We start from the raw sequence: 14,208 nt of genomic DNA, 5'->3' as shown, positions 1-14,208 counted from the left end.
GATGACAGGCTCTTGATTAGGACCAAGTAAAGATGACAACGCAACTGTCTAAGGTGAACAGCAAAGCAAGGTAGGCAAAAGGTTTCCATCACCTTAAGGCACAAACTGTCTGTTGATGCTTTTGCTGAAGAGTTGATGGATATTTTGGAAAATATTTATGATGAATCATCAAGGCATTGTCTAGGCAAGAATCTCCTAGAATAGTAAGGTTCTGCTGATGACGACAATGGAATAGCAGTGTCATGTTAATGTCTAGTAAACTCTGTAGAGCCTAGGTAATTTGCTCTCATAACTTTGTCAAAATACAGATTCTCAGAATGCATCTTCAACCACTCTTATTCAATGAAACCCAAGAACCTCTATTCTTAACAGGCTTTATGGAGAATCAACCCTATAAGCTGAAGGACAGAGGAGCCCACACACCACCCCAAAATATGCTGCCTTGGTATATTGCTTATTTTGAGCTAAAGGCATTTGAAAAATAGAAAATGTATGGAGAAGTCTTCTCTGTCTAAAGATAGAACCTCCAAAAGGAACTTTGTTGTCACAAGTCATCTCCCTGGAAGTTTCATCAATCAGGGTAGATTGACTCTTAACACATGAGAAGAAACTAGCACTCGGCACCACCACCAGTTAAACTGTCATTAAACAATCATATCCCATCTATTCTTCTAATACAAGGTTATGGAACATCCGGCCCAAAGACCATATAAGGCCCAAGAAATCATTGGTTTGGCCTTGCCAAGGCATTAGGGGTGAGTTAATTAAATGTTTGACCAAATTTAGCAAGCTAATTTTTAAGTTGATAATTCTGTATGCCCCAAGAATAATGTTAAAAATATCCAAATGGCCCTTGACAGAAAAAAAGTTTCCCCACTCCTGTTAAGTGCCCATTCATCTTCCTTAAAAATCATTCATTCTCCTTGACAATGTCTACACACTCCCCATTCCTTTCCCTAATAACATGGTACTTAAGACTAAATTTTAAAGCCACCTCTCAGTTATTCATTTTTCCCTGGGTATCTCCCATTTATAGCTGTTCTAGCTTTTGTTTTTCTCTTGTTAACCTGTTTTTGTTTTTTGGGGGTTTTTTTTTACAGAGGGTCTCAGTTAAGAACTCAGAAGGAGAGAAGGAATTTCTTTTTCATACCCTACAAAGCAGTGAACCACTGTAGTTTTTTTCATCTTCATGTCTTCCTGGGTCCCAACTGTGCTTTGGGAGATGTGGACACCTGTGTGGGGAACCCAGCGATCATCCAAGCAAGATAGAATGGTGGTAAAAACTGTGAGTTTGAGAGCATGGGTTAATTCCATGATGTGGGGCAAGGCCTTTCTGTTCTCCATTTTCCTCATCTCTTTGATGACCCTGGGTCTTCTCCAAGCTACGTGGCAGAGAACACGTGTCTCCATGGCCAGGTAAGGCAGATTTTTAAATATACTTTATTGATTTTTTTTTTTTTTTTTTTTTACAGAGAGGAAGGGAGAGATATAGAGAGCTAGAAACATCGATGAGTTACATTGATCAGCTGTCTCCTGCACACTCCCCACTGGGGATGTGTCCGCAACCAAGGAATATGCCCTTGCCCAGAATTGAACCTGGGACTTTTCAGTCCGCAGGCCGGCGCTCTATCCACTGAGCCACACCTGTTTCAGCTATGGAGAAATCCTTGAGGAAACACATTCACAGGAAAGGCAGGGAGGCCGCAGGAAGCAGGGATTCATTCCCAGGTGCCTTTGGAAGGAGGGGAGGGGGAACTGGAAGCTTCTTGAGCCTAAAGGTTCCTTAGCGATTCCTATGTGTGCATAGCAGGGTGGGAGTGGGGATGCACATAGAGGAAAGAGGACTGATTTAGAGGTTGAACCAATAATCTTCATCTATGTACTTGCATTCAGAGTGAGAAAGGCCATATTTTAGGACCCTGGGCCACCCCTGACTTATACTGTCAGCTCACTGGACTAAAAGCCCCCCAGACCTCTCAGCCCATCTGACCCCTTATATAGTAGATGTGATCTTGGTTAAATTTCTCTTTGTTCCTCTCCCTCTCCTCACATTCACAGATGTTTCTCATCCAAGGTCACAGAATTACTAAGTGCAAACTTCAACTCCTCCTCGCTGCTTCTTTCCTTTTTCATTATTGCCTCTTCCCTTTTCACAGCAGATTATTTTTTTTTCCAGGCAGTCTGATGACTAGTCCCTTGCCCTTGTTATAAAACTATGTGGTCAGATAATGCTGCAGTTAGTAACATTGGGATTCCATCGAAAGAATGTGTATGTGTGTGACATTAAGGCCACTTTGCCTCCTCAGTCATTCATTCATGTATGTGTTTTCCCTCCCCAATTATGCATTGTGAGACATGTAGGGTATGAAATTAGATCCCTACATTCAGGGCCAATATTTAGCCGGTAACCTCAGGGAGGCCATTTGCAGCTACTGTCAGTTCTGATTGGCTGGGCCTGCTAGTTGCAGGCTATTAAATGTTTGAGTCATTTTCCTGCCTATGGGCCAGAGAAACTGTGTGTGTGTGTGTCCATTAAGGGTGCTCGATTGGAATGTGCACAGCCCAAGGTGGGGTACGGACTGAGCCTGGGAGGCAGGGACTCATATCCAGTTCTGCTACAATCTACCTTCATGTGACCTTGTGCACATCACTTCCTCTGGAAATCAGCTTCTCCATGGGTATAAAAGTGTGTATGGCCTGCTACCATTTTTGTAAAAAAAAAACACACAAAACAACAATATCTACTGTGAGCCCAGGTCCACACACAGGAGCAGGTGGGCAAGGATATACACAGTGGTTATCGCTGGGGAGTAGACCTGGGGGAGGGAAGCCTTTCCACTTTGTTCATAACAAGCATTTGTTGTAATTTTTTTAAGTTAACAACTGAAAAAGTCCTAATGGTTCCTGATTTGTAGGAAGTCACACTTATCTGAGGTCACCCTAGGCCTTGGCATCTGACTCAAGGCTGTCCTGCCTGTGTGTTCCTTACGCTGCCTCAGCACAACTGAGGGATGTGAAGCTGGGCACATTCTAATCCTGGGCCTCTGCAAATGGGAGTGCAGCTTGGCGACCAGGTTGCTGGGAGCCCTGGGCCTAAAGGCAGAAACGTAGGCTTTGATTGTCTCCTCCTAGCTCCCCGCTGCCTCCTCTGGAAGCCTGCAGGCCAAACAGCTCAGCAGCTGGGCTTGCAGAGCTGACACCACTATCCTCCACCACCACCACCACCACCACCACCCCCCCCCCCCCCCCCCCAGGCTGGGAGGCGGGTTCCTGGCCTCTGCTGGACTGAGGCCTATTCCACAGCTTCTCAGTGCTTTTGTCCCTGGGCCAGCCCCAACCAGGACTCCTGGAGAGGCGAGTGTTCAGGCTCCACGAAAGATGCCGAACCAGGGAGTAACTGCTCAGAGGGTGGGTCCACAGCTGCTCGGCAGACCGACTGGGATGAGCGACCCACAGCCGGCCGATCCCACCACCAGTGCCTCTAGTAAGATTATAAAGCAGTTAACCCAGAGTCTCATTTTGAGCAGTGGCTAATCTCCGGGGAAGAAGGTGTCTGGAGGGCTCCAAGCAGATGGAAAAAGAGGAGGAAAATTCTTGGGCCCTGAACTGTGTGTGGGATATGCTAAGCCCCCATTTAGAAACTGTCCTGCCTGGCCACACCCAGTACTCTGGAACATCTCATCTCATAGAGTTGCCAGGAGCCTGTCCAGGAAGGAATATCTGCGGATATTCCAGGAAATCAGCCTGGAGGGAATGTGGCCTGTGACTTCTCAAGCACAGTGCCCACAGGCTGGTAGGCCACCTGGGGAGAGGCGCAGGCTGGGTCCCTAGGCCACTTCCTCACCCAATCTGCGCCTGACACTAGCAATAGCAGAACCCTACCTGCCTCTGTGGCCAGGAGCCAGCGATGATTAAATATCAGATGTTCAATAGATAAAGACTGATTTTCTTCCTATAGATGAATTCCCAGGCCCCTGGGACAGCAGCGAGCTAGCTCTTCACCAACCTAGTCCCTATCTCCCGGGCTTGGATTCTGCTCCTAATATGGCATATGTTTGCAATTATTTCGTGGAGACTTCCGGGGGAGGCACCTGGAGGAGAGGACGTGACGGCTCGCTGGGGAGGGGCCTGAGGCGGACTGAGTCATTGTCTGGTAGCTGGACTTTTTCAGCTGCCCAGCCTAGGCCTTTCCCCTCTCCGACCCCACACCATGAAGGAGCTAACGGACCACCGACTGCCAAGGCAAAGCTGTCCTTCAGCCATGGCCCTGTGCCTGGCATCCCTGCTGGCCTTGCTCTCAGCCGGGCAGGGCAGCACGGGGAACCAGGAGGTCTCCGACATCCAAGGCTGCAAGAAGGCACTGAATGTGCCTGCGCTGGGGGCACTGCCCGGAGGAGGCTGGGACAACCTGCGCAACGTGGAGCTGGAGCTGGTGCTGGGGCGCGACTACGCGCAGTGCCGCACCACGGAGGACGGCGAGTACCTGATCCCAGACCAAGTGCGCGTGGTGCCACGGCGCGAGAGCCAGGTGGAGACCCGCGCCGAGCTCATGGGCGAGTGGCTCAGCTACACCGACGCCTGGGCGGCCTCCATCAACGCCGAGGTCTCCTTCCTCCCCAGCCTCAACGGTAAGTTCTCCATGGACTTCCAGGAAGTCAGGAAGTACAGCCTGGAGGACGAGACAGTCACGGCCAGGGTGCAGCTCCGCCACAACGTCTACTCTGTGGAGGTCTCGGAGGACCCCGGCTTCCACCCCGACTTCCTGCAGCACCTGCTGATCCTCAGCGACCACCTGGAGAACAACCAGACCCGGGAGGCCCAGTACCTGGCGGAGATGCTCGTGGTCAAGTACGGCACGCACGTCCTCACCCGCGTGGAGGCCGGCGCGACCTTGGTGCAGGAGGACCAGATAAAGCGGGCATTTGCGGGCAACGAGGCCGGAGACAGGAGCAACATCACACTGGCCGCCTCGGCCTTGTTTGACCGCCTGATCAATGTCGGGGCCTCGGCCTCCTGGCAGGAGCAGCACCAGTTCATCCAGAACTACGTGCGCAGCGTGGTGGCTTCCAAGACGCGCAGCCACGGCGGGGTGCCCTTCTACCCGGGCATCACCATGCAGACATGGCAGGAGGGCATCCGCAACCGGCTGGTGGCCATCAGCAGATCCGGCCTGCCCCTGCCCGCGCTGCTGGAGCCAGAGGCGCTGCCGGAGCTCCCAGCGCCCGCGGTGCACCGAGTGGCGGCCGCGGTGCGCAGCGCCATCTACCGGTACTACGCCGTCAACGCGCACCCCGGCTGCCTGCAGCGGGAGGCGCCCGCCTTCAATCCCAAGGCCAACGTGGACGATGGCTCCTGCTCCGGGGGCGGCGGCCGAGCCAACTACAGCTTCGGGGGCGTCTTCCAGGAGTGCGAGGCCGTGTCCGGCAAGGACGCGGATGACCTCTGCCAGAGCTACCGCACCGCCAACCCGCTCACCGGCAACGCCTCTTGCCCGGCCAGCTACGAGGCGAGCGTCCTGAACAGCGAGCTGAAGACATCCAGCAAGACCCACTCTGTGTGCCACCAGCAGTGCGAGACGTGCTGGCTCTTCTTCTCCTGCTGCCAGCCCGTGTGCACCTTCCGGGAGGAGCGCAGCGTGGTGCGCCTGGCCGCCTCCTGGTGCGCGCCCGCCGAGGCCTCCCTGCCCCCCGCGGTGGGCTTCCTCTTTGGAGGCCTCTATAGCCCCAACCACCCCAACCCGCTGACGAAAGGCCAGGCCTGCCCCTCCTACTTCTACCCACTGACACTCTTCGGCGACCTCAGGGTGTGTGTCAGCAGCGACTTAGAGATGGGGACGGCCAAGGCAGTTCCCTTTGGGGGGTTCTTCAGCTGCCAGGTGGGCAACCCTTTGGCTGGCCTCATGAAGGGCCAGAGCGCTGGGCTCCTGCAGGAGGTGTTCTACCAGGACACCCCCACAGCCCACCCCATGAAGTGTCCTGAAGGGTACAGCCAGCACCAGGCTTACCTCAGCGATGGGTGCCAAATCCTCTATTGCCTCAGGGCTGGGACCATCGTGGACCGGGAGCAGGAAGCTATCCGCTTGCCCCCGTTCCTTCCCCGCCCCCTCTCGCTCAGCAACAGCAGCTGCTCCCAGAGGCTCTCTTACCTGGTGGACTCCAGTGGTCAGCAGGTCTGGGTGAGGCAGAAAGGCTGCGGCCATTGGCGGCAGGCCAACATCCATGACAAGTCTCTGCCAGCCAGCCTCCTGAGCCAGGCTGCCTCTGGGCCCAGTGACGGGGCCATTGCTGGTGCCTGCCTGGGGACCATAGTGGGTGTGGTGGCTGTCGCTCTGGGGCTAAGCTATGCCTTCAGGTACTATAAGAAAAGGGTCTATGGAAAAAAACAGGGTAGCATCCTGACCCAGGAACAGACTGGCTACGGGGCCACTGAAACCACTGAAGTCCCCAGCTCTGTCTGAATGCACAGGCAACAGAAAAAAACAAACACGTCTGTGCCTGGCTACTAATTAAAGCTTTAGCCCATTCTGCTCCTTCTACCACCTAGATAAATGGTAAGAACCAGCCCCACTTTCTGGAAGTACCAATGTAGAACTAATCTGTGCTTCCACAAACCCTCCTCTGACTTGCCTAATAGAAGCTTAACCCCTTTCCCTAACACCCTGTGCATTGTGAGTTCATGGTGAGTTCCCGTGTTTTGCTGCCTCGTTGTAAGTAACCAATAAACCCAACTTAGTTCAAATACAGATGTGTTTCTGGTGATCCTTGGCAGGTGGGGCGGGGAGGGGGGGTTTGGGGGGAGGGGGAATTGATAGAGCGGATAGAACATATAAGAGATAAAAATATAGCTTTGAAGTTGGAATTTTATCAACCTGCTTTCTCAGAATCATTGCCTTGGACCCCAAAAGTTCTCTCTTGGGTTGGATCTAAGTCAGAGGTTTTTGTTGTTTTTTTCCTAATAGGACTTACTTGAAGGTTATAGAAAATATAGTGCATTGCATAAAATAAATATATAAGAATTATTTTTTTGTGAAATTTGTTTGAGTAATATATTAAGTTGATCATGTAAAATTGCCCATTTCTAATCATTTTTGACTCACACAAAAAAAATAGCCATTTTCTGTGGTTTAAACTAATACATTTATCCAATATACTGGGACACAACGTAAGATATATTTCAAATTGTGATCACTCAAAACATTTAAAAGCCACTGGATGTTTCCAGTGGATGTTCCATGAAGCTTAGCTTTGGAAAAACATGTGCGTCCCATTAAACCCTAACCTCGGAACCACAGGGCATGCAGGACTGTAACTGGGGGAATAACCTGTGGCCAGGTCTGTTGCCACAAAAACCAAATTTGCGAGACAGGTGCTGAGGTGAAGGGAAGAAGTTTATTTCAATTGCCAGCCATTGGGGAGATGGGAGACTTTTTTTTTGTCCTCAAAAACCCATCTTTCCCTCTCATTTTAAGCAGGCATTTTTACCAGGAGGGAGAAGGAAAACAGAACAGAGAAATTGGGGAAAGGGAATGTGGGCAGGAAGTATAAGGGGTTTCTGGTGGTTTGCAGTCCTGGAATTTGAGTCCCTGAGGGGTCTTGGGTCTTGATGAATGTCTTGGAACAGGATGGTCAGCATTCTGACCCTGGTCAGGCAGTGAGTAGCACCCGGGTGTTTCTGAGACCTAGTCGATCAGCCTCCAAATTCCTGGTAGCCAGTTGTGTAAATTCAGGGCTGGGTTAAAAACCTTTTTGCTCCTGCCTGGTCACCTGAGAACTGCAACAAAATCCTAGCCAGAGCATAGGTTAAATATATACTATTGATTAATCAATTCCACGTTCTTAGTAAAAGTGTGGGAAAGGAGAGAGAAATGAAATGGAAAAATCATATTTTTTTACTTGTACCCCTATCAAGACCTCTTCCAAATGAGCCTCCAGCTGTGTGAGCTAATTATGAAAGCACCTAGAGAAACTGAGGTGCCTCACAGTGAGCTTCCTGACCTGGGTGACCTAAGTGAGTCATTTTACTTACTGGGGTTTCAACTCTAACTACAAACTGGAATATATCAGGATACTGGTGAGATAGCATTGGGGCAAACTCTGAGTCCCGAGAGGGAGAGGCAATTGAAATCCAAATAATGTCAGGGCGGTTACAATGGCTGTGCCTACTGGTCTGGTGACACTCCACAGCCTTCTCCAGACTTGTGGTCATTACCATTCAGAGAGACTTCCTCTGCATGCAAGTACCTTTACCATAGCATCTCACTTCATCTTCACAAAGTAGACGATGTACCTCTTATGCTGTGGGTGAGGAAACTGAAGCTCAGAAAGGTTATAGGACTTGCTTAAAGTCACATGACTTAAATATTTAGAAGAAGAATGGCTCATACCTACTGAGTATTTAGAATTTGCCCTTTGCAACGATGACTTCATTTAAGTCTATAAAAACAACAACACAGTATTAGATAGGAACTGTGAATATGCCTATTCTATCAGAGAGGAAACTGAGGTTCAGAGAATTTAAGTAGCTTTTGTGGGAAGCCGTGTTCCGAGGGGCCCGAGGGCAAGGATGGAGCACAGGGTAGGGACGCCTACCTGCTCTCCCCTAAGCCTTCAGGGTCAACTAGGGACAGGCAGACCATAGCCCCATTGTTAGGGAGTGCGTGTGATGCATGACTTATCTGGATGTTCTCAGCTAAGCTGTTCTCAATGATATCTAGCCAGATGCCTGCTCTATGTATCTTTTTCCAAGAACGCCTTAAGGAGCTGATGGGCGGTCTTGTCCTGGGACAGGGGCACTTGGAGAAACGCCCAGAAAGGCCGCATAAATGTACGCCTGCAACTAATAAAGCTGCTGCAGTCTCATCATGCACTAGCAGTACTCCTGAAGCCCCGCTTTCTCTTGTCTTTATTTCTCTTAAACCTCCTAGTCCTACCTTCAGGACCTGTGATACCGGCTGGATCCGGTAAGCTTTCACAGGAACTGAAAGCTAAGCATAGCAGGAAAACTAGGGGTGTGGTCTGGGTCAAATATTGGCCTCTGGTAATTCCTCAGGCCTCAGTTTGGTTCTCTATAAAATGGAGTTGGCCTGATAAACTCCTAGGTTACTTGAGGAGATTAAATGCGATAATGGATGCAAAGACTTTGGAACATCTTGACCTTCCTAAATTTGACATATATCACACTAATGCTAGGGGTCTGATTTGCCACTGCAGTAACGTTGGGACTCTGGGAGTCAAGACAGACAGACAGACCTGGGCTGAAGTCCCAACACAGCTGCTTACTAACCCTGTGATCTTGGGCAAGTTGTCTCACATTTATGAGAACTTATTTCATCTACAAAATGGGGATAATCATGTAACTATTATTACAAGGATTAAGAGAGATAATACAAGGAAATCCTTTAGTACAGTGTCTGGAACTATTTGAAGGTAATGATGGTGGTATGTGAAGGTGAGTAACAGCGGAGTGCTGGGTTCACAAAGATATATGATCAGGGTTTAGAGTTGAGTGGGTTAGACACCCAAAAAACATAAATTACTCCTTGTGAAAATGTCTTAGCATCAAACAAAACATGGGGAAATGAATGAGGGTCACAAATTCTAAGTGGGAGGGTGATGGCAAGGCTTCTGAGATGGAATAGGACTCCTCTCAGCTGGGCACATTATCAGGTTTGTTCAGTTCTGGACTGAGAGGATCCTTTCCATAACAGCTGAAGGCCCGTCTCTGATGGTCTCAGTTCATTTTCTGGAATAAGGCCCCCCACCCTTTGACTGCCAACACTGAGCTACCCAACCAAGAGGGATGAGGTGGCGATTGGAGCATAATGAAGGTTTTGACATGAGATTAAAAAAAAAAAGAAGAAGAAGAAGGGCGCAGAATGGACGGCCCTAAAGTCCAAATCTGAACTGCTGTTGAGACCAAAGGAGGTGCTATTAATAATTAGACAGGGCACGTTTAACTGGAATGTGCCACTCCACTTTTATAGGGGACTTGTTTGCCACGGGCTGACCTACCCTGTCACCCTGATCTCTGCCAACTCCTCCCTCTGACACCCACCCATTGGTCCCCACATCATGTCAATTCCTGGCTGTGCCTTTGTCTGTTGAAGTCTTACTCATCAATCTAGACTGGGCTCAAGTGTCCTCTCCCCCGAAGATGCCTTTTTGTTCGCCCCCTCTCCCCTGACCCTCACATTCTTCTCAATCTCCAGGAAGGATGCATGTCTTACTCCTCTTCACATGTGACTAAGGAGCGAGTTGCTTTGCATGAGCTCTTTGTATGGGGGAGGGACGGTGTTATGCCCATCACAGTTGCTTCCAGAGCTCAGCGTCAGACAGAACACCAGGCAGGTACTCTACTAGAAGTCTTGTGTGGTCCCAGGTGATGAGACCCAGCTACCACCGGTCCTTTTAGGTTGCTGGCCTCTCTTGGAATTCTTAAATGTACTATTATTTCATTAATAAACCAGTTTTAAGCTCCGTTTTGTCCATAATAAGAGGTTTATAAATAAATGTGAAGATGAATAAAACTCAGTTTCCATTGTCTCAAATATTCTAGGCAAGTAGATAGGTAAAAATGAAAGGGATGGGAAAGGGGGAGGGAGTAGCATGGTGGAAGCATCCAGTTGCACATTCTTTTTGAAACTGTGAGAAACAGGGTGGAGAGGCTGCTGAAATTTCATCCCACCTGACGACAGAATGGGGACTGCTAAACAAATGGCAGGGAGACCTTCCTTGTGACGTTGCACGGTGTCTTCTCCTGGAACAAACCTCTCTTAGACACTGGAATGTTGCTATATTATAGGCACTGTGATGTAAAATGAAAAGATCTTTCTCCTTACTTTGACCTCCAGAAAGCTTAGGCCTAAATTTTGATCCCTTCTACAACATTATTGTTGCTAAATTTAATCTTAGTTCCAACTTTTCTGCCTTTATATTCCCTTCAGATTAACTTGTTTTTCAAAGTTTTGTTATATGTATTTGTACAAAGCACCATCAGTTTTTTTAAAAAAAAATAAAGGAAATGTATACAGAGCTGAGCAGTTATGACAGGTGACTGTTATATAAGGAAGGGCCTGATCCACTTCTGAGTCCCACCTCTGAACCCAGTCCTTGTCTCAGCCACAATCTCATACCTCTGACCTAGGTTGGTCCAAACCCATCCTGTCTAGTGACTGTTCTCTGTACTTCATAGAGGGGACTGTTGTAACCCAGATGGTCTCTGGTGATCTCAGGAAGTTCCTAAAAATTTGACATTAAAAACTAATTTTAGCCAAGGCCGGTTTGGCTTAGTGAATAGAGCGCCGGCCTGTAGACTGAAGGGTCCCGGGTTCGATTCCGGTCATGGGCATGTACCTTGGTTGCAGGCACATCCCCAGTGGGGGGTGTGCTGGAGGCAGCTGATCGATGACTCTCTCTCATCGATGTTTCTAACTCTCTATCCCTCTCTCCCTTCCTCTCTGTAAAAAATCAATAAAATATATTTTAAAAAAACTAATTTTAAATTTAATTAATTTTTAAAATCAGGTTGGGGATGTAAATAAAAGTGGAATGGTGTATGTTATTTAAAAAAAAATGTGTTGAAACACCAAAGGGTTGGGAATTATTAATTGTAGGCAAACAAACCAGCAGGTTTGGAGATCAAAAATCAGACTAGGATTCAAGGAATCTCTGTTGAGCTTCATGGTAGGGAGTCCAGGGTGGGGAGAGTAGAAAGTAAAGGCATTTAAATTATTCATTCATTCTTTTTTTAATATATTTTATTGATTTTTTACAGAGAGAAAGGGAAAGAGATAGAGAACTAGAAAAGTCGATGAAAGAGAAACTTCGACCAGCTGCCTCTTGTACACCCCCTACCTACCGGGGAAGTGCCCACAACCAATGTACATGCCCTTGACCTGTATCGAACCTGGGACCTTTCAGTCTGCAGACCGATGCTCTACCACTGAGCCAAACCGGTTTTGGCCATTCATTCATTCTTAAGAAGAACAACTCTTTACTAAAAGCTGAAGATTTAAAAACAAAACAAAAAAACACTGAAGGGTAAAATATAGAGAAAAACATCTTTGTGACCTTGAGTTAAACAAAAAAAAAATTAGATACGACACTAAAAGCACAATCCATAAAAGAACAGGTTAATAAGTTGGACTTTGAAGGACACCAGAATATGTCATCCCAAAATATGCTCTTTGACATAAAAATTATTTTGAGCTAAAAGCAATTAAGGAGCAGCAAACACATACACACACACACACACACACACACACACACACACACTCACACACACACACACACAAAACAAACAAACAAAATAAACCTTCTCCTTTTTTACCTAAAGGCAAATTCTTTTTACTGGAGACAGTCTCTTAATCACCCCAGAGGTGCACCAAGGGAATCTGCAAAGAAACCTTCCTCCATAAGTTTACCTTCTCAGAGGCCGCTTCCCTTTGTCCTGTCCTTTCTCAAAAAAAAAATATGTTCTGCCCCACGGAAGATGCCAGATAAGCTGGAATCTCAGCCGCCACTTGAGTGACTTTTGGGCAGGTTTCTCCCACATCACGTACACTGCATGCTTTAATAGTTCTCCCCTTGTTCATTCTTTTTGTTAAGAGTACCAGCTGATGACCTAAGAGGAGAAGGAATAAAGTCTTGCTCCCTTACAACTTCCTTAAAACTTAAAAGAACTCAAAGCTCCAAAGCATAACGTTCATATAAATACGGGTAAGCGCATAGGACTCCCAGGCTGGGTGTCTGCTTTTGCAAAGGAAGCTTTATTGAAACACAGCCACTCTCGTTTGTTCCCGTACTATCTATAACTATTTCCATGCTACAATGGCAGAGTCTACAAGAGAGATCTTATAGCACCCACGCCTAAAAATATTTGCTATCTGGCCCTTTAAGAAATAGTTTGTTAATCTTTCAGATTAAGCACACAACAGAAGCCAAAATGTACTCATCCTTTCAGCACCATGGTAACCAAGTGGGGACTGAGACTGTCAGACAAACCAGCCCTCCTGTCATACCAGGGAAGATGCAGCCCCTGCCTTCAAGGAGCCCACATGCCGGCAGGAGAGAGGTTTACACACACAGTTAATACGCCGTGTGCTAAGCCCTGTGATGGTGATGTAAAGAAAAAGTATGGCTTGTACACCCAAACACCTCAGTGTGAATACCAGTTCTGCCAGTTATTCGTTCTGCAATGTTGGGTGAGTCATTTATCCTTTCGGAGCTTTGGTTCTCTTCTCCAGTAAGTGGAAATGATTACATCAAGTGTGATGGGGAGTTGTGAGGATTACTGAGCTGCAGAGCATCTAGTTCAATGTCCGAATTCAAAATGATCGTTGTTGTTAGTGGCAGGGGTAGTAACAGCAGTCAGAAGTAGGTGTAATAGTGATAGATGATGTATAAGATACAATCACAGCAAAGATAGGTGTATTGACCAGGGATGTTTTCACAAAGAAGTTGAAATATGATCTGAATCTTAAAGCAAGACAGGACTTACTCATGTGGAGAGGGAGGTAATGGAACAAAAACAAAAACAAAAAACAAACAAACAACAACAAAAAATTAAACCCTTTTGGGGAGATGCAAATTTGCCCAAGATGAGAAAGGAAGAGTGGGATGGTTTTCTGATATGCCTTAGATCTACTAAACTCTGGTGACTGTAGGGAGAGCGGAGGCTCTGGGCTTGGATTTAGACAAGGGACCCTTGCATTTCCCGTTAGGACTAAGGCGGAAGAACTGATCTGACCCCTGGTGATTTTTCCTTCTTTCCTTTCCCTTCCTTCTTATTGTGATCTCTTTAATGCTGACTGTAAGAGGGTCACTGATCTAAAACCATGAATGGCCCTACTGGTTTGGCCAGTAGAGTGTTGGCCTATGGACTGAGGGGTCCTGAGTTTGATTCCAGCCAAGGGCACATGCCTGAATTGAGGGTTCGATCCCCCACGGGGTTAGGGGGAGTATGCAGGAGGCAGCCAGTCAGTCAATGATTCTCTCTCATCACTGATGTTTCTATCTCCCTCTCCCTTCCTCTCTGAAATCAGTAAAAATATATTTAAAAAATAAAAATAAAACTGTGAATGCTTCCACATCGCCTATAGAATGAATCTAAAGCTCAAGGCCTTTACAGTTGAGCCCAGTCTTCATATAGAACTTAATACAATTCCCAGCTATTCCTCTCCCCACTCTTTCCTCCATATATTTTTAAATT

General features: G+C 47.5%; 1 protein-coding gene and 1 long non-coding RNA gene across 2 annotated transcripts; one reads left to right on the top strand and one right to left on the bottom strand.

Annotated features, from left to right (window-relative positions):
- Positions 1–4,030: 4,030 nt before the first annotated feature.
- On the top strand, positions 4,031–6,738 carry LOC118712809 (macrophage-expressed gene 1 protein-like). The gene has a single exon (XM_036426975.2). It carries the CDS (start codon positions 4,211–4,213, stop codon positions 6,455–6,457), a length of 2,247 nt encoding a protein of 748 aa, XP_036282868.1. The 5' UTR covers positions 4,031–4,210; the 3' UTR covers positions 6,458–6,738.
- Positions 6,739–11,006: 4,268 nt separating this feature from the next.
- Positions 11,007–13,528, bottom strand: LOC118712816. The gene is made up of 2 exons (XR_004986137.1): positions 12,422–13,528; positions 11,007–11,237 (listed from the first exon to the last, which is right to left on the bottom strand). It is a non-coding gene; the product is annotated as an uncharacterized LOC118712816 (long non-coding RNA).
- Between the last annotated feature and the right edge of the window lie 680 nt (positions 13,529–14,208).

Source organism: Pipistrellus kuhlii, unplaced genomic scaffold (assembly GCF_014108245.1).
Source record: "Pipistrellus kuhlii isolate mPipKuh1 unplaced genomic scaffold, mPipKuh1.p scaffold_m20_p_9, whole genome shotgun sequence".
Lineage (NCBI taxonomy): Eukaryota > Metazoa > Chordata > Mammalia > Chiroptera > Vespertilionidae > Pipistrellus > Pipistrellus kuhlii.
Note: the sequence above shows the minus strand (reverse complement) of the source record. Positions and strands in the feature narration are given on the sequence as shown.